At 28.2% G+C, this 20,675-nt stretch overlaps 1 protein-coding gene across 7 annotated transcripts in view; it reads left to right on the top strand.

Annotated features, from left to right (window-relative positions):
- The window catches only part of LOC129960029 (cytosolic purine 5'-nucleotidase-like), a 46,806-nt gene that overhangs the window by 6,913 nt on the left and 19,218 nt on the right, over positions 1–20,675 (top strand). For 5 of the 7 annotated variants that reach the window (XM_056073042.1, XM_056073045.1, XM_056073041.1 and 2 more), the window contains exons 2-7: positions 329–434; positions 2,512–2,585; positions 5,768–5,885; positions 10,965–11,060; positions 12,009–12,097; positions 14,608–14,665. In XM_056073042.1, the coding sequence (XP_055929017.1) occupies positions 337–434; positions 2,512–2,585; positions 5,768–5,885; positions 10,965–11,060; positions 12,009–12,097; positions 14,608–14,665 (533 nt within the window). In that variant the 5' untranslated portion in view covers positions 329–336. Of the gene's footprint in view, positions 1–153; positions 435–2,511; positions 2,586–5,767; positions 5,886–10,964; positions 11,061–12,008; positions 12,098–14,607; positions 14,666–20,675 lie in introns of those variants that run through there. The other 2 variants (XM_056073043.1, XM_056073039.1) reach the window with 2 other exon arrangements.

Raw genomic sequence — 20,675 nt, 5'->3', positions numbered from 1 at the left:
CTGTGTGAAATGAATGTTATCTTTGCCCTCTGTCCCTTCATATGTATCTTTGCTTTTAATCTTAAGATTGCAAAACTTGCTTTATCTTATCTAGCAGCCGGCATTTTGTAAGAAAATTTCTTAAGAGCTTTCTGATTAATTTCAGTTAGAATCTCATCTTTTTGTTTTTGCTTTAAATCTTTGCTGGGAGATGCATAAAGTTATGATATTTTGAAATTTATTATCTATATCTCTCTACGCAGTTAAAGCATTATAAATTTAATTTCCTGTTTCATATTGGAGATTTTATTTAAGGACATCTTTAAAAAAATGAGCTTTTGGATTCCAGGTCGCAAAATGGAGACACTATGTTCTGGAGACAATGATGATAGTCGCTCTGAATCAGCATCAAGTACTACCCAGTCTCGAAGATATTATCGAGCAACACAACACAGGTTTCTAAGTTTCTAATTTTATTTTTTAATTAAAAAATTAAAATAAAATAATTCTGTTATATTAAAAGCGTTAATGTATACATTTGAAACTGCATGATCTTTATGCATATAAAAATATCTTTTATACAATTGCTTAACTTGGTATTAGCTTAACGCGAGTAATTGCTTTGCTTTAGAGAATATTATTAGTATGTTGCATCTTCTTTGTTCTGAAATATTTTTTGTACAATATTTACATGCATGAATTAATTATTTACTAATGAAAAGTTTGGTAATGAAGAAAAGCTGAAGATTTTATATCACTAATCACTTTTAAAAATCTAAATATTTTAAATCTATGGAAGATGAAGCAAAATAAACAAATTACTTTGAATTTGTTTGCTCTTTGGATATTCTGATTCAGTGGTCTTCATTTCCTCCATTGTAGAGCATAGATTCAACAGATCTTGAATTCTGATTTTGAAAGTTTGTAATTTATTAAAAAGTTTGAAAGTTTCCAATTTGAAAGAGTTTGCTAAGAAACATTGGAGTAATTTTTAAAACATGATAAAAAAATGGAATCAATATAAAATTGTGTGGTATTGAAGAATATCATATTGTGAGTATTCAGCTATTATATTAGATATACTACAAAACAAAATCTTTTGTCAATAAAAGATCTTGCCTACTAGTAGAACTAAAATATATATATATTGTATTTAATTTATAATTAATTAATTATAACGTATTTAATTTATAATTAATTAATTATAACGTATTTAATTTATAATTAATTAATTATAACGTATTTAATTTATAATTAATTAATTATATTGTATTTAATTTATAATTAATTAATTATATTGTATTTAATTTATAATTAATTATAATTCATTTAAGTTATATTGAATTGTTCTTTTAAGCTGGAAATAATTGCACATGTCCCAAAAGCTCATAACGTTTGGCAGCGAGTGGGCTGTCTACATGAGGCATACTATAAAGAATTTATTTTCCTCAGAACAGAAAGCATGCTATGTTAGCCTATAACTCTTCATATGCAGGCTTTGAACTATGTTGCAGTTTCCTCAGTAAATGCCAGATTTTCAGTGTATGATGATCTGAGATTATCATCATAAGAATTGTTTTATTCTTCTACTCTTTACTATGTTTTCACTTATACTTTGTAAAACCTCTAAGTTCTCAACCATTGTAGTATTGAATTTTGTATTTCATTTCTTTTGCTCTGATTAATGATGTGGAAGTGTTTCAATTTTATCTTTTGTGATTAGTGTGTAAATACCATTCAGTTATGCAGTGTCTGCAGCTTAATGCAGCCCCAAATTTTCTTTTTGAAGAAGGTGATTTTGGAGTTTCTTTCAAGCCTTTTTAATTAAAATTAATATTGTATGAACGATACAATTACTTGTAACTGTCCACATTTTCTGTTTTTACCATATATCTTAGAAATGACATTGACTAGATATTGTTTAAAAATTCTTTTTTTGCTTTTATTCATAATTCTAGAATTAAATACTGTTTTTTAAAATTAACATGTATTTTGTAATAGGCTAACAACATTGTTTTGCATTTAAGCTCATACTTTAAGATTTATTATATTGAAAACTGTCATTTTTCACCCTTGGGCACATTTAACATGAAGTCATGTTAAATGTGCTTGCATGTTGGTGTTATGTGAAAGTTTCTGCAGTTGGATGCTGACTTAAATTTTTTTGGTTTGTCTGATTACAGTTCAGAATTTTGAAGTGCACTTTAAATATTCTTGAATGATTTTAATCACCTTTATTGATTTAATTCTGTAGATTTTATAGAACTGCTGCTGTACCATCTTGAATGCTTTTCATTTAAAAGGGTACATTATATATAGGCAATGTTTATCAATAAGTACAAGTTAGATACTTAGCAAGGAAAAGTTAGCTTACTTTTTCTTTCACTGAATCTTTTAATTATGCATTCTTTTGTTTCTAAGTAATTTTAATTCAAATATGCTTTTCTGAATTTTTATATCTTTATTTTTAATAAAAATCAGTAAATTTTAACTGTTTTGTTCATTTATATTTTATTATGTTCCTTTATCTAGGGTATTTGTGAATCGTAGTTTACATTTGGAAAAGATAAAGTTCTTTGGATTTGATATGGATTACACATTAGCACGTGAGTAACTTTTCATAATTTGGTAATACTTAACCCATTGAATGGCAGCATCCATCCAGCTTCTGAATCTTCCTGAAACAGCACCTTGTAGCTAAATTTGCGACAGAAATCTCAAAGTTTTTGAAAAGGCCAGATATGTTTGTTTCGCTTGATCTTATTGTTTGGGATAACAATAGAGAGTGGTCTTCCCATTCTTTGTGGATCAGATGGCCCTGGGATTTAGAGTTGGAGGCACTTTGACTCACATGATCGGGTTGTCATTAATACATTGTCATTCAAAGTAATCTGTTAGAATAATTGCGATGTGGTTTCTCAACTAAGAAGTTGCTTTTCATTTTGAAAACTGCTTCCCATTTAGTCTGAAGTGTTTTAAGAGAAAGGAATTTTTTCAGAAGACTTTTAGGTCATGATTTTAATAATTTCTATCCCTAATAAATATTAAGAAAATTGGTTTAATGAATAATTTCTTCAAATATAAGTTTCCTTGATGAAATCGATGGAGAAAGATACGTGGTTACCTGAATCACAAGAAGCTTTGCATGATTTGCACTATTCATAATTTTTTTTTTTTTCAGTGTACAATACTTACCTGAATTTTAACAAAAGTAGTGCATTTATTCAGTAAAAACTGAAGCTTTTTCCTTTAATCCCAAATTTTTTCTCCTTTTTTTTTTTTTATAACATGCCGAATTTTTAATAAATTATACAAAGTTTGCCAAATACTTCACTTTATATTAGTGAAGCATTATTTAAAAATTCAAATAATTTGAATATTGCAGGAAATGTAGGTATTTGTAGAAATTAAAAAAAAAAAAAAACTTGTCTATGATTTTTTTTTTGTTTTTTCTTTAATAATTTCGAAGCCAAATGTAAAGACAAAATTAGATGTCAAATTTTATTTACAAATGATTGGCTACACAAATCATGAAATTTTCAAAAGTATGTTATACCCACCATATAAATGCACATTAGCACTTAATAAGTATTATACATATCTAGTTTACTGATGTTTTTCTTTATTGATATAACAGAAAACGTGTGAGAGATCCATTGATTAAAAAACGACTTTGTGAAAATCTGTGAAAAGTTTGTCATTGAAAGTATTGCAAGATAGAAGAATACTCTGCATTTACCTCGCATGGGTCAGCTATTTTTGTAATTGTAACATTATTCCTATCCTTCCTAATTTAATTCCTCAAAGACAGATGGCCACCCTAATTCTAATTATTAGCGAAAACTGCAAAACGATCTTGGTATGCAGCTGATCCATTCTGTTTATTATTGTCAAAGGGGTAATCCATTAGCGTCTTTCTATATCAAAGCAGGGAATTTTTAGAAAAGATTTCCTATGTTCCAGTAATTTTTAGAATAATAATCAAAAGTAGATTTTCTACATTCTAGCTGTTATAGTAGAGACTTGATGTGATAACTTTCTATGTTTCAGCCAGTTGAAGGGTAATATACTGTATAATTGCGTTTTGATTGCCGATTTACGATTAAACTTTGTTTTAATTTGGTTTTGTACGTTATAATTCTTTGAAATTTTTCGTTAATGGTCATGGGAGATTAAAGCAAAAAAAATTAAGATATTTAATGCAGTTAATATGTAAATAAGAAACAGTTTCATATTAGAAGCTTTACAAATTAAGATATGGTGATTTACGATATTACTAATAATTTAATGAAAGTAAACTTTCTTGGTGAATCAAATAAAATAGTCTTTAATCCTTTATCTCCTTGCCGAATATACCAACTATGGTGATGAAAATGAAATTAGTTTGTATCTTCAGCTCTCTTTAATAGAAATGGTCCCTTTAAAATATGAAAAAGAACACGAATTAGTTACTGTAATGTTTTCAGTATAATAGGAAGTAATATATCGGTTTTAATGAAAGAAATTTTTTTTTTCTGCTTCTGAATTGAAAAAACTCTCCTTTTTAAGTTGTGAAATTAACATTTAAACGCATGGAATAGTTTTTGCCATATTTGGCGTTAAATGTTTTTGTGTTATCAACTACTATCTGCAATTTATGCAAAGTTAATTTGTGGACATAAACTCTGTTCATGGCCATGTTCTTACTGCGTGGAAGTGTGGAGTATAAGATATATCTTTATGTATTATCCTTATTTTCCTGCTATAGCTCTGTATTTACTCAGTGTAATTTTATAACAGATAGATGGTGTAACAAATCTAATGCATTCTTTCAGTAAAACTCTCTTTCATTTTTGTCACCTGCTGGTTTAAATAAGTACCAGATGAAATTAAATCTTGAATAACAAAAATATCTTAGTATATATTATTATCCAATAAATTAGTTTAAATAATAAGTAGCTAATTGTTTTAGATCGTTTTTTACGTTAGTAAGGACACCTATACTGGCTAAGAAATTATTCTGTATTTTTATATAATTATGCTTAAAATATATCATATTTGTATCTTTTTATGGGTGAAACAGATAATTCTTGTGATAATATTTAAAATTCTTTGGATATTATTGTGCCCTTTGTTGAATTGTTGTATAAATTTGGACTGATTTCAAGCACAGTTTTGGTTAGATTATTGTCATATACATTAAAATGAATTAAATATTTTTTCAAATATTTACTTTCTATTAATAAACATTTTCCTTCTAAAGTATGTAATAGATGGATTGTTTTTAAATAAGTACTTTTTATTTTATGTGAGTCACTGCTCAGCTATCTCCAAACTTTCCTGTGAAAGATCTTTTTTTCCCCCTGTTCTCTCTAATGAATGGTTAGATTATTCTAATGAAAGCATTCCTTTATATAGATTCAGATGCTTAAAGATTTTTCATTAAATTCAAAAAGGAAATATTGATATCATTTATGTGAATTAATTATATTCTTAAAAGAATCTGAAGTACATTATTTTAGCATTCTATATTCTACAAAGAATTTCTACATTATGCAATGAATTTAACAACATGCAAGCTATAAGCTATTAATTTAATTTTTTTGAATGCAAGATGATCATAATGATTTCTTAAGTAATTTTTGTATAAAATTATATAGACATTTTATTTCCATCGTCTTAAATAATATGGCTTTATCTTACTTTTGAAATAATTATATTTCATTTTATTTTCTTGTAACGAGTTTATATGCCTTACATTTGCTTGAAATCTTGTATTTATTGATTATTAATGGCATGTTTTTTGTAGAATATAACAGTCCCGAATATGAAGCTCTCCAATTCAGACTGATTGTAAATAGGTTAATATGTATTGGTTATCCAAAGGAAATAAAGGATTTTGAATATGATTCCACATTCCCAATCAGGTATGAAGATTCATTTATGTGGAGTTAAAATGCTCATAAAATTGCATTGTGTGCTTTTTATTTCCTTAATTGAACGTTTGCAATTTTGCTTGAAGTATTTAAAATAATACATGGATATTCAGCGACTTTTGATCTGACAGTCTGTCAGCAATGTTTTTGATGACAGATCAGTTATAACTGCAGTTTTTAAGTGACTATAATAAGAAATTATGCATGCTATGTCTTGCTTAAATATGTAATAAGGATGGCTTTTTAAGTTTAGAAGAAATTCTTTAGGTCATTTTTTTCTGATGATATGTTTTACAGTTGCCCATTTACTTTTCTAATAAATATATTTTAATTATATTGTGGAATTGATAGATTTATTTGTTCCTATAATTTTTCTTATTGGTTTTAGAAAAGATTTTGAATTTATTATTGATTCATTTATGTTGTTAAATATGTGTTATTGGGTACTTCTTAAACATAGCATTTGGAATAATTATTCTCATAATTATATGAGTAATAATTATTTTCATAATTATATGAGTAATAATTATTTTCATAATTATGCCTGTTCTCAAATTTCTATTTATGTCTAAGAAGCAAAATATGTGATGAATAATATAAAAAAAATGTAACAATAATGGAAATTAAAGATATGTAGAATAAAGGAATGAACATATAGAATGATGTTCTGCGATTTGCATTCCACATCTGCAACAGCATATATCCCATATTTTTGTCTTCATACGATAAAATCTTCCGCAATAAAAAAGAAAAAAAAAAACTTTAAGTTGCTGGTAAAGTATGCAAGAAACCAATTTACATTTGTCAATGATCGAAATGCACTACTTTTTTTATATTATCGTAAAATAAAGGAGCATATCATTTCATTTCTATTTATGAATAGTAAGTAGTGATGATAGGAATAGTATATACTAATAAAATATGCAAAGAGAATAAAATAATTTATTTTTTCTCCTCTATTGGTAAAATATCAGATAGAACTCTTAAATGAATATTTCTTTTAAACAATAATAATATATATTGATTTTTATTTCTTTCACTCATACAACAAATATTCTATTTTGAGGCTTTCAGCGTAATGGCAAAACTTCCGGAGCTGTTGAATATTTCTTTGCGGAAAAGAATCAAACTTCTCCCCGAATGACTTGATATTTCTTCTGAGTATACGTGAAGCAATGGAAATTTTTTTTTTTGGGGGGGGGGGGAGTTCAAAGTTGACAGATATATGTCGCTGTATTGGTCAAACAAATTTATTTAAAAGGCGAGACTTGTTGTTGTGGCTTTGCTCAAAACCCATACGCCAGTAGAAAATGGTGCCGCAGCAGATAGGAAAAAATTTAGTTTTAGTTGTGCCTAGACCAAAAACCGTAATAAATAAATAAATAAAAAAGAGAGAAGTCGGTGACGATTTGCTTAAGAAATGTTCAGGATACTATCCACAGTTTTCCCCTACAAGCTGAGAGAGCAAAATGCCATGTCCCGCAACTGATCGGAATGTTTCATTGGTTATATTGTGAACGTATTGCGCTATGCATATTTTCAATTAACCTAAGTTCGCAATCGGATACCGGTACACAATATCTTTTACACAACATCACATCTAGAAGTTGCAAGGTTTTAGGGCAGGTGATCGCGACTGCCAGACTATTGAGAAAGGGCGACAGTAATTCTATCATTCTTAATGCAGATTCAAGAGCCGTTTCAATGGTGTTGCATTGTGCAGAGGCGCCATCTTACATAAAAATTGTGCTTTCCACACATCCGCGCTATTGCAGTGCTGGAATGAACTAGTGCGCAAAAGAGATTCATAACATGACCCATTGGCTGTACAAATTACAGGATCCAAAGGACCAATCTCCTTGAGAAAGAAAAGACCGATGATAAATGTTGCCGTGGACCCGCACTATGATCTTTTGAAACTGAAGAGGCACTGGGTTACATTTGGGACGGATTCTCTCTTGATCCATATTCTACAGTTTTGAATATTGACAGAATCTTGGAAATGGGAATGAACTTCGTCTGTCCACAATGTTCCATGGTCATGCGTTGTCCTCTTCCATTTGAGCAAGAAATTGCATGCCCAAAGCTTCTCGTTTTGATAGATTAACAAGAAGCAAATCCTGAGTGTATGTAATTTTGTATGCATAACATTGCACATTTGTAAAATTTTACAAACCGTGCTTATAAACATGTCTAAAGTTCGGGAATTTCCCCCGATACTGGATGTTCGTGACTAGACCTTAGTCCGCGCCCGTAACAATTTGCCACAGGCAAAACTGCGCATGCTCAGGCTTCGAGGGTGCCAAATTGTTTTTAGCATACAAGATAATGCGCTATCGAGCCAAATGTTGTGTCATTGAAAGTTTATTAACAAAACACGTCTTTAAACAAAACTGCCTTGATTATTATAGACAAACATCATTTATTTTCACAGTTAATTTTTTTCATTCATATATGACTGTATTAATAAAATATATTTTGTTTTCCATGTTCACATGATAGGCATTAATGCTTGAGTTTCTAAATTATATGAAATTTCTTTTAACTTAGGTTTGAAAATTAATGTTTTTAAATAAAAACTTTTCACATGTGAAACTTCAAGTGATATTATATTGTTCCTTAAATAATTATGATTACAAAAGTTAATTTTTTCTATTTTTTTAAATTCATGTATGACTGTATTTATAAAGCATATTTTGTTTTCCATATTCACATAATAATACTGTTCCTTAAAGAAGTTTCGTTCGTTATTGAATTTTCTATTACAATCCTTACAAGGGAGCTTGTACTCCTTCACCAGGCTCCAAAAATTCTTTTTTCGGATGGATTTTTAAAATATGGCGCTTTAAATTCTGCTTGCTAGCATATTGCTGTTTAGATGCCGCATATTCAAAATTAGCGATATATTTGGAATTTACATTATGTACTAAAAATACATTACTTTCAACATCACTCTCGTTACTGTTATTTTCAAGAATGGGATTTGGAAGACATTAAAAAGCGAAGATTTTCAAAAGCGAAAAATAAGGTAAACATAAAATTGGCGCGATTGCTCTCGAGAAAGCTGTGCTATCTTTTGGAGCATGCGCAGTTTTGCCTTTGGCAAATTGTTACGGGCGAGGACTATGGTCTAATATGTTCGTGCGCTTTTCTCCATCCCGCCTGATCACGTGACTCAATGTGTTGATGTATGTGTTTTCTGTTCTGTGTTGTGTTGTAATAAAGGTGTGTGTCTAACATGGCGTTATTTTTGGATACTTTTTACATATTAGTAGAGATGAATGTGTTGTGTGAGGAGTAAACAATATGGTCCGTCGATGTGTTTACGTGAGGAGTAAATACTGGACATTCCCAAATCGCTGCTTGAACCCTTCCAGCAATATTGAAGCCTCATCATCCACTGACATTGAAGCCGTTGCTTACCTCCTTCTGCCACATTTCGCATCAAATAAACCTGTCTCTTAGAATTTATCTATCATCTTCAGACCGAATGCACTCATGGAACCAGATCTTCTTAACCTTTTAATGTCCGGAATTTTTTCAGTACAATTACCAAGCAACCATTGTTCTTGTAAAAAAACTTCATAATTAGAATCGGCCATTCGGTCGACAGTTATGACTACTTTCTCAAACGTAGAATAACAGAAATTTCACATTTCTTGTCTTTTTATCACAAGTGTAATGTAGGGTGCGCCTGTCATTTCTTTTATTTAGCATCTTAAAATTAGCATATTTTTTTAGGCAGTAATTTTTATCATCTTTATGAAGAGTATAGTGCCATTTGTCAGTCAACTTTTGAATTTTTTTTTTTCTTTCACGGAACAAATTCTGATTGTTTCATGTATACTCAGATGAAATTTTAGACCCTTTTAACCAGTAGTTCTTTTTTCTTAAGCATTTTGAAAGTGCAACTTTAATTATAATCATCCTGTAGATTGTAACTATTTAGATGCTTTTAAAGTGCCACAAAAATAATGTTATTACTGATGTTTAGATAGTATCTAAATCTCACACACATCTAGATGTGGAAATGACTCTTTTAACAGAAAATGTCTTCCGATGTAATCATGGTAACCAGAGTTTTTACTCTGATAACTTTTTCCATGGTAAATCTATTCATGACATTAAAAAAGGGTGTTGCCTTAGGAAATTTCAACGTTATTACAATTTTAAATATGTGGACAAACTCCTAACATTTTAGGCGTAGCATTTTTTAGTATGTTATAACTTTAAAATGGTATTTTTAGTTTTCATAGACGATTATTGACAGCAGAATAAAGCTGGGGGGGGGGGCTTTTTTCCTCCGCACCTGTACGTATTAAATATTTAGTAATGCGCCATAAAATATTTAAGTTTTGTGCCTTCTGGACTTCAATAACTTAAATATAATATGTAAATTTGCAAAATATATTCCTTTAAAAATTTAAATAAGCCTGGAATATTATTTTTTATATTTATTAGTAAGCTGTTTAATGATAACGTAATATGAACTAAATCATGAAGAAAAGTGAGATTAGTTAGCTATATTATCATATTAGACTATTATGTAAAGAATTTTATTCTTTTAAAATTTGTTTCAGTACTTGGATAAAATTTCTCTGAGTTTTGTTTTTATTGATCAATTTGTATATTCATCCTTTTTTAAACAGATTCGCTTCTGGAGAGGAGCAACATTAATAAATGTAGATGGTAAGATGGATACTCCTAAGTGTTTATTCTTTATCAACCTTTCACCATTATAAGAGGTACCTATCCAATTTATAGGTACAACTATATGGATGATGGGACTCTATAAAAGGGGCTGCCGAATAGGATGAATGGCAGAGACCATTAACAGATCTTATTTCACATAGTGGGCGGACTTATATTTTATTTCTTTGGGCTGCAAGTCTAAAATTAAATTTCATTCCAACTTGAAATATAAGCTTTAGATTTTAGCGATTATATTCGGTGATTTGCAAATTGAACTGCAAGATTCGTTTTATAAGAAACAAAGATATTTCTGGTTTATCAATTGCTGATATAAAGGTTATTTAATGACTCTAATTGTTAATTTTTAAAATTTAATAGAGGATTGTGGTTCGATACTGTCTATGGAAACCTTCTTAAAGTAGATGCATATGGAAATATATTGGTTTGCTGTCATGGGTTTCAGTTTCTAAAAACGTAAGTTATTAGATTTTCCTCGTTTTTTTTTTTTTTTTTTTTTTTTTTTTTTTTGAAAATTATTTAAAATTATTATTTGAACTACTACCATGATACTTATGAGATAAAGTTTTGAATATATATGAAAGCTTTACAACTGTGATTTCTTTTATAAATAATTTATGAAACACCAGTATTTGCTAAAATCTTAAAAATATTTAATTAGATTTTACAGTCTAATAAATATTTCAAAGAACACCTTTTTGTTATAAAACATACTCAATTATCTGTACTATTATACAAGGGCATTTTTTAAGTTATTTCTATTATTTAATTCTTATTTACCATGACATACATTTCATTCTTCAGATTTCGCATCACAACTAGATTTTAAAAATATTTGCGATAATTTCGATAAAGATTTAAAAAAATGAATCTTATTGAATCATCTCTTTCTTGAATATAATTTTTTTAGTATTTGGATTTGAATGTAAAACAGTTTATTTCTTTTGTATGCTATAAATAATTTTTGGACTTTCCTTTATATTACTACTTTATATAACATATAGTTAATTAATAACAAAATTCCGGCAGAATATTCTAATGTCATGGAAGTTCAAACAGTCATTTTCTAGTTTTAAAATTTTCTGTCGCGATGCGATTGTTACATTAATTCCCGCCAGTGCTGTCGAGGCGATCCGGTCATGTAGGGCGAGTCGGAGTAGTCAATTTGTGTTATCTTATCATTTTAATTTGTTGTTTAATTTCTTGCCTGTACGAGATTTAATAACTTTTGCAATAATTTTTGTTTAAATGAAAATATCTTCGAAAATGTAGCAGTGTTAATTTAAAAAAAACTTATCATGTAATTTAAAGTATCCAGTGGACATTTTGAATAGTTTCTCTGCAATTAGGTATAGCAATCATTTTTAGGTTTTAACTAATATTATTAAAAATGCATCATTTCAGATCCGAAATTTACAATCTGTACCCTAACAAGTTCATCCAGCATCATGATAATCGTATTTATATTTTGAATACTTTGTTCAATTTGCCTGGTGAGTAACGTTGTAATATTTTCTTGATGCTTTGTTTGTTCGAGTATATATTAGTGCAACATTTTATATAGTTTAGTGTGTTTTCGATGAATTTTACTTTACGTAACCTCTAAAATGGCTTACCAACTTTCGTTTTCATGCAAGATCGGATGTTCTCATAGATTAAATATTAGTTGCCAAAATACAGTTTTGATGATTCCATCATAAAACTCCAAGACGTATATTTGAAATTTTTTAAAGCGGTGTTGCAATTTATTCCTGAAAGATCTAACGATATACATTAGAATGAATTTTGTTTTGGATTATAATATATATACAATGTATAAGACTCAAGTTATGTTGGATATTGTGTAGCATTAAAGCTAGATATTAAAAGTAGAATATTATGTATACAGGAAAATCAAAAGACTACATCACTTAAAGATGAAATTCTTTACAGTACAAGTTTTTAATTTTAATATTATGATATACTGGTTCGTCATCTTTTCCGGCTTTTTTCTGTATTATGATGAGTTAGTGAATTATGGTTAGAACAGTCTTTATAATTATGGCAAGAGATGCTATGTTGATTGATGTCCTAAATACGGTTAGGTGATACTGTATCAACCTGTCACTTTATATCAGGTACACAAAACTGTTTAAGATTATCATGCACTTGGCATCAGTTTTTGAACCCGGCTGATAATCTCTGAGATTTCATTGGTATTCAATCTGGTGATATTATATAAATCTGATACAGAGTATTAAATCGATATAGTCTAGTTCACTATCTTGTTTTGGTGATGCTATGAGCATGCATGATGTTTTTTGACTATATATTTTTCATCCCTAGCCATAATTATCCTTTACTTCATGTAACAATATACATAGCATTGAAAAATCCCTTCCTTCTCCTATATTAACTATATCAGCAAAGTCTTTCCTTTCCTTTTCTCAACCACCCATAAATCATTGTCAGAACCATGCAATTGTCACATCATCAGTAAGCGAAGCACTTCTTCCGTGGAAGCAAAATCTTAATTTGGAATTGTCTCAGTATCAGCTATCGGTCTCAGCTGTGGTTGACTGGTAGTGTATCGTGTGCTTGACTGATACCAGCTATCAAATTGGTACTTGTATCAATATAAGTACTTATATCAGTATGATACAAGGTATAGGATGGTTACGATTTCACCTAATCCTAGTGCGCCATTCTGCTTTGGCGATATTACACGCATGTGCTATGTTATTTCTTATCATTACCTGGAATAAAAGTATTTCTAATGCATTTGTGTATCTTTTCTTGCAATGTTTATTAAGTATACAAGATCGATGAGATTTTCGTTAAATAACTAAAAGTATTTTGCTTTGAATATTTTTCGAAACACGTAAGTTATTTCAGCTGCATAAATTTTATTAGTAATTTAATGAAAAGCAAATAAAAACTAAGCTTGAACACGAATAGAATTTTTAGAATATAACGATTTAAAAGATGTACTTGAAAAGAAAATATTTGTTTTTAAAACTAAAAATATGAGTATTTTCTTAAATGTATAGCGATACATTTGTTGTTTATTACTGTATGGAAAGTATTTTTTTTTCTTTGTGTCATTATTGCTGACAGAAAAATCCTTATGTTTGTTAATTTTAAAGAAAAGGTCTGGAAACTTTTTGTTGCCAAGCGTTTAAATGCATAGTAACTGTGTAAAAAATATTAGCCATTGATCTTTTTAAATAACCGATTCTTTTGTTATCTTAAAAATTTTAATTGTTGCTGGAGTGAAATATTTTAGAATGGGGAAAACCTGTTAAAACTTGTTTTGAATGCGATTAATTTTGAATTATTAATTTTTTCTATTTTTACTTCTTTTAATTTAAAATAAATTTCTTTCATTTTTTCAATTATATATAATTTTAATTGCTGTTGGAGTATATAATAAGATGTAATATTCTATAAACATTTTGTTTAATGGTCCTGTAAGAAGCAATCTCCTTCAGTAAATTGGTTTGAAATATTTATATAATATTATTTATATTATAAATGCAATATTTATATTATATAATATTTGTGATTTAAGTATATTCAGTTGAATTTTGCCTGGTTTTAATTTGCAAAATAGTGCTGTTGCAATTAATCATATTTCAAACAAATAGCCTTGCTAATTATTATAATTTTTTCGAAATCATTTTGCTTTCTTTATCATCTAAATTTAAAGGCGTAATATTTTTTCCTTAATTTTTCAAAAGATTGTACTTGATGCATCTTATTATAATATACATATATATTAAAAATATGCCACAAAATCAAGGTTTCTTCAAAAAAAAAAATCTACTCTTGAAATAATGTATTGATTTTTTTTTTTTAAAAAATGTGCATAACATATGAATCCTTTTTAAATACTGATTGATTTTTTTAAAAAAAATGTGCATAACATATGAATCCTTTTTAAATACTGATTGATTTTTTAAAAAAAATGTGCATAACATATGAATCCTTTTTAAATACTGATTAATTTTTATTTTTATTTTAGAAGCCTATTTGTTAGCATGTTTGGTTGATTATTTTACAAATTCTTCTGAATACATTCCGTAAGTATTATTTTAACTATCTGATTTGAATATCATGAATATATTTATTTTATTAGAAAAAAGAATTTTCTGAAAACGATTATCTATTTGATGTAATGAAGCGTCTGCATTTCAGTTCTGTTATTAATTGTTAATAAACATGTACACTTCATCTTTTCTTTTATTTTTGGATGTAATTCATTACTTTTGTAAGTGTGTAAAATGTTTGCACTCTGATTATTTAAGAAAATAATTCTACGATTTTCTGTTTGAGATATTTTTATTATTAAATCTAATAACTTAATTGCATATTTAAAGTGCATATGAATATTAATCAGGATTTTGTGTTATTAATAGGATCATTAATTTAATTAAAGGAACGCATTTCCAAGAGTTTTGTCAAATTATTGTTATTATACAAGCTTATTTAATTGATCTTCCCTTTATATACATTTTCAAAAGTTCAAAGTTGTATCTTTTAATATTTCAGAAGTTATTTATATTTTCACTAAAGATATCAAATTAAATTCGCATACAAATCAAAATTTGAAAGGGCTTTTCCTCTCTAGTAGATTTTTCATCTCCATTATGGTTTAAAAATGCGGAGGCTTTTTGTATTTGTTTATCATTGTGTAGATGTAAAATTGTGCTTGAAATAAACATTTAGTGGCTTAATTTTTTATGTACATGATTTAAAATGAGATAGCATTAAATTTTCTCATTTTTTTTTTTTTTCTGTACAAACAGTATTATATTAACTTTGATGTTGGATGTATCTTTACACCCATGTAACACTGCGCAATGTATTCTTAGCGAATCTACAAGTGCATTTGAAAGAAAAATGTATACTTTTAAAAAAATGGTGACGAATTTAAAAATGAAATTTAAAAAGAGAAATTTATTTTCAACTTAAGGACAACAAAATGATTTTTTCTTTTCGAAGTGATTTTATATGAGTGACAAGTTTCAACGATATTTGCAATACATTTCCAACATTTTAATTTTATTTTACCTCCTTAACTGAAGTGTATGTTAAGCGTGTGAATATTGTCTCTTTAATGTTTCTTGTTGAGCCATTTATTAATTATGCATGAGAAACATACTTTCTCTGTATGAATATGAAATACACTGTTTACAAAGTCTCAGCTAATTTTCACATTTTGTCATCATGAAAATAAGCGAGTAATTCCAGTTAGGGTAATTGAAAACGTATTTTGATTTGAAATTTTCGTATACGAGATAAAAAACTGACCTGCAATTTATTCAAGTGCATAATTGTGTTCTGGAAGTCTCATTAAGCAATACCTTTTTCTCTAAATTAATTTATTAATCAACCAGACTTGCTTATAGTGACACTTCCAATTGTCCTAGATATTATGAGTTAATTGAGAGCATCTGGTTTGGCTTGTGATTACAGTGATGATTGATTAGGAATGCGAAATTATCAGAAACTGCTAATTATTGTCTTTGAATTAATTTAATTGTTCATTCTCAACTACCCCAAAATGCTACTTTTTACTGTTTTCCAATAAAGTATATTATATTAATGGAATATAGCATATAAACTATCATAACTATTTAACACCTTCAATCTGGAGTAATATCTAATCATTCTTTCCCCGATATTGTTGGGAAAAGTCGGAAAACGAATCTTTATAAAGACTGAAATCACTAAATATTATGAGACACGACAAGAAAATATCTAAGACTTTTAAAATGATTGGACAAATAGTTGAATTTATTAGTTGAAAATGTTTCTCTGACTTCAAGTCGAATGCTTATTCCTTTATTCATCTCATTTTCTCATATATTTAGCTACCTGAAAATGGCTACATAAATTATAGGAGCTGGTGATGAAGTTTATATCCGACTTTCAAGAATCGCTAATTATCGGTACCTTCAAAACAAATTTTAATTTAGTCAGATTGGTGTTTTTCAAATTTGTCGTATTCATTTGATTAACGTCAATTCCATCAATCCCACAGCCTTACGAATAAAGGTTTTTCAGTCGGTATATAATCGATCAAAATAAATATCTTTGTTGAAAAATCAATCCTGGATGATTCGAGGTGTTACTTACTCCTTCTCCACAACCTCCATTTTTGTTTGAAAAGAATCAAAATCATCATCTTCAGATTCCTCTCTCAGCGTCATATTTTTTCTTCCTCGACGTCGTTTTTCTTGTTTTCAGCCGTACTGGACGTCAAACTGCATCAAATCTTTATTAAAAGCACTTTCCATTTATGAAATGTATATATATATATATATATATATATATATATATATATATATATATATATATATATATAATATAAATAATATGGTCCACGTGGTAAGTACCAGTTTTTTAATACTCTAATAAATATCGGTAAACTTACCCAGAGACGGCGTCAGAAATTTTCCGAGAGGGGGGGGGGCAAGTAACATTTCTCAAATTTAGCTTCCAGATATCACACTATAATCAATTTTACATTTTAAAAGTAATTAGCTTATATAATTAATAAAAAAAACTAATTATAATAATTATTTGGACTGTTTATCAAATAATTATTGTATATATGCTTACAAATAAACATTTTTATAAGATTCACTGGAATTGAATATATTGGAAAAAGGAAGAACTGATGTAAATCAAATATATAATGTTAAAATTATATATATATACTTTATACCAAAATTTTAATAATTATTTTAATGATTGTGTAAAAAAAATCGTATTATTTCTGACGAGTTAAAATTGCTATATATATAAATTATTAATTTAAAATAATGTAATATATATATGTAATGATATTTTAAACTCTAATTTCAATTTAATTAATTTCCAAGATTTTATCTTAATTTAGCCCATAGTAAGTTCATTCTCTTATTTCGTGATCCAATTCCACTGTCCCTATTTAATTAATTCAAGAGAAGCTTTGTTAAACTGCTGAATCAGCTAAAACTAACTTTCCCACACTCTGCGTGAAGAGATAAAATACCGCTGATCAGGCAAATTCTTTTTTAAAATCTCCCTCTGTTTCCCCTGCCTTCTCCGCGCATGTAACGAAAATCCCTATCGAAATCTCGTAATATATTAGTACTATGAAGAAATGTTTTCCCTATCAAAATCATAGGTTATATAAGACCAGGGATAAAATGTCCAAGAGCTTTTTCCTCATTCCTTTTCTCTGTCGTTCTGTGTGCTCATCGCTTGTACATATGCTTGCTTCTTCAAAATGAAATAAAACGACGTCATGAAATTAAAAGTATCTTTACTGTCTTCCAACTGCATTCTGCTTCACATAAAATAATGCTTAAATATTAAAAAGCCGACAGGATTCGAAATTGTTACATATATATATATATATTCAACCCAATTATTTTTAAGGCATTCGAATACAACAAATGTTTTTTTCTATTTTAATATGAACATTCAAAAGGATTTATATTTGCAGAACTTTTTTAGATAAATTTAAAAGATATCACGTTTCTATAATTAATAATTAATATAAGATTAAAATAAAATAATAAGTAGGATATAACTCATTTCATACAAAGCAGGTTTTTAGTTCTTCTATACAAGTTATAGTATTTTTAGCTCGGTCTTGTAACTGCTTCGATTGAAAGTAACTGTTGTGAAGAACGTTGCTTCGATTGAAAGTAACTGTTGTGAAGAACGTTGCTTCGATTGAAAGTAACTGTTGTGAAGAACGTTGCTTCGATTGAAAATAACTGTTGTGAAGAACGTTGCTTCGATTGAAAATAACTGTTGTGAAGGAACGTTGCTTCGATTGAAAATAACTGTTGTGAAGAACGTTGTCTTGAATCCTTGGCAACAGCTTGAGATATTTAGTCAATTGGAGCTGTCGAGTGATTTTACAACTGAATTTCCCTCGGCCATAAATTTATGAAGATCAGCTTATTTTTGCCCCCTTTTTAACTGATGTTGGGTGTCATCAGTTACAAGAGCCTGGTAAATGTTTTTAGCGTAAAAATAAGCTTAATTTGCCTTATAGTAGTATGTACAAGAAGAAGAGAAGTAGAGCACTGTCAATGCTCCAGAAAAAAGTTTTTAAGAATTTATTCTATAAATGAGCACATTTTACTACGGAGGAAGAAAACTCTGTAAACTATATTTTTTATGTTTATATTTTTCTAACGTTAAATATATGCATTAAAGAATATGGACATATCTGAATTACAGGAGTATATATATTTTTCTAACGTTGAGATACCAAAAAAGCAAAAGAAAAAAAAAATGCCACGGAATTATTAAAAAATATATGTAGTTTTTCAAAAAGATATTTTATCTTCTTTTTAAAGAAGCTGTTCTTATGAATCATGAAGAATGCTTTTTAAAATTCTGGTACTGTCGTAAATCAAAATTGTATATTTTTCAAAAGAAAGAATAAAAAGGAGCTCCCAATTTTTTTTTTAACAGGAACGAATAATTCGTGTTCTTGTTATAGGAATATGACAGTTCTTAAATTTCATGAAAAAACTTTTGATCTGGATAGTGTAATTATTGAAATGTTTATATAACTTGTATCGATATATATAACGCGTATCTATATTTAAAAGAGCTTATACGTTAGTATTTAAGAATGAAAATATTTCTTTGTTTAAATGTAATTCATCGAAATTAATTGCTTAACAAGTTCCTTCATGAAGCTACATATGTCTTGCAGGAAAAAGAAATTTCATAATTGAGATGGAAAAAATGAGAAAGTCTAATTCATTTTTAAAAAAGCAAGCAGAACAAAAGGTTAAAATGTGCAAGTGTTAAGATCCAATAATATGTTTTTATACCTGTTAGTACTTGCTATTAAACTCATTTTTCAATTATTATTTACTTCTTAATTCTTTTGTTAGAAATAATATTACATTCTTTTTTTAAAATTCTTTTGGTATATAGAAAAAATGCAAGGCTGATGAATTAATTCCCTTTAAGTCATTCAGAAATGAAAATTTTTAAAAAGTACATTTTTAATTTTAAAAATTGTATTTATGTGTTCTCTACTCGTCAAACAAAACTTAAAAACTGCTTTCTTCAAAAACTCGATGAAAATAAAATTTGCCAGTATCTTGAGAGAATTAAAAATATAATCTTAATATAAATGCAGATCACTGTGGCTGTGTATATATTTTATAGATCTAAAGAACTGGACCGAAATAAATAAAAAAAATTTGAAAAGGAGAGAAAATACTGTTACCTTTTTTAAGTATGGAAGTTAATTAAATATTCAATTAATTACAATAACCGAAATTTTATCGTTTTTCTACAGTAACTTCGGAGCAAATTATTCTACAAGAAATGTTTTTATATCATCATAAAATTCAAAATTCTTTTTTAATAATGCTGTTTCATTTCCCTGTAATTTTTAATTTAAAATGTACCCTGTAATTTCCCTGATTTTCACTAATTTTTTTCTCTCCAAATTTAAGAAATAATTAAGTAATTGCGGACGATTGTGTAATAAGGAATTTTATAGTCATTTTTTAAAAATAGTCTGGTTTAATTGACATTCTGGTTTTAATTAAAAACATGAAACGCTAAAAGTATTATGTATATTATAATATTTTATAAAGAATGATTTTTTTAAATTTTAAAGCTATAACTAACGAAGTATTTTGATTGCGAGCAACGTTAGGTATATAAACTAGTAGTTTTTATAAATGAGTACAGACAGAAAACAAGAACGAACAGAAATTTACAGAAACATTGTCAACTCTTCTACATAAGGGCAAGGACGTATATGTCTCACCCTTTTATCCTTGAAAGAAGTGTCGGAAACGAACATCCCCTTCAATGAGACAAGTGACACTATTTTCCGAATTACTTTTGCAATTCCCCCTCCCCTTCTTTTGTGATCGCAGGGTACGTTCTTTATAGAAGGAAGAAGGATGGAAGGAAATTGTTGAATCTGTCAGCCAACTAAACGCGAACAAGAGCTCACTGATTAGCAAGAACTCAAATCTGGGAATATGAAATAAGTTTTTAATATTCTGAAATTTAAACGAATGTTGATTTTATTTAGAATATGTTCTA

Source organism: Argiope bruennichi, chromosome X2 (assembly GCF_947563725.1).
Source record: "Argiope bruennichi chromosome X2, qqArgBrue1.1, whole genome shotgun sequence".
NCBI lineage: Eukaryota > Metazoa > Arthropoda > Arachnida > Araneae > Araneidae > Argiope > Argiope bruennichi.
The sequence above is the reverse complement of the archived record's forward strand: the minus strand, read 5'-3'. Positions and strand labels throughout refer to the sequence as shown.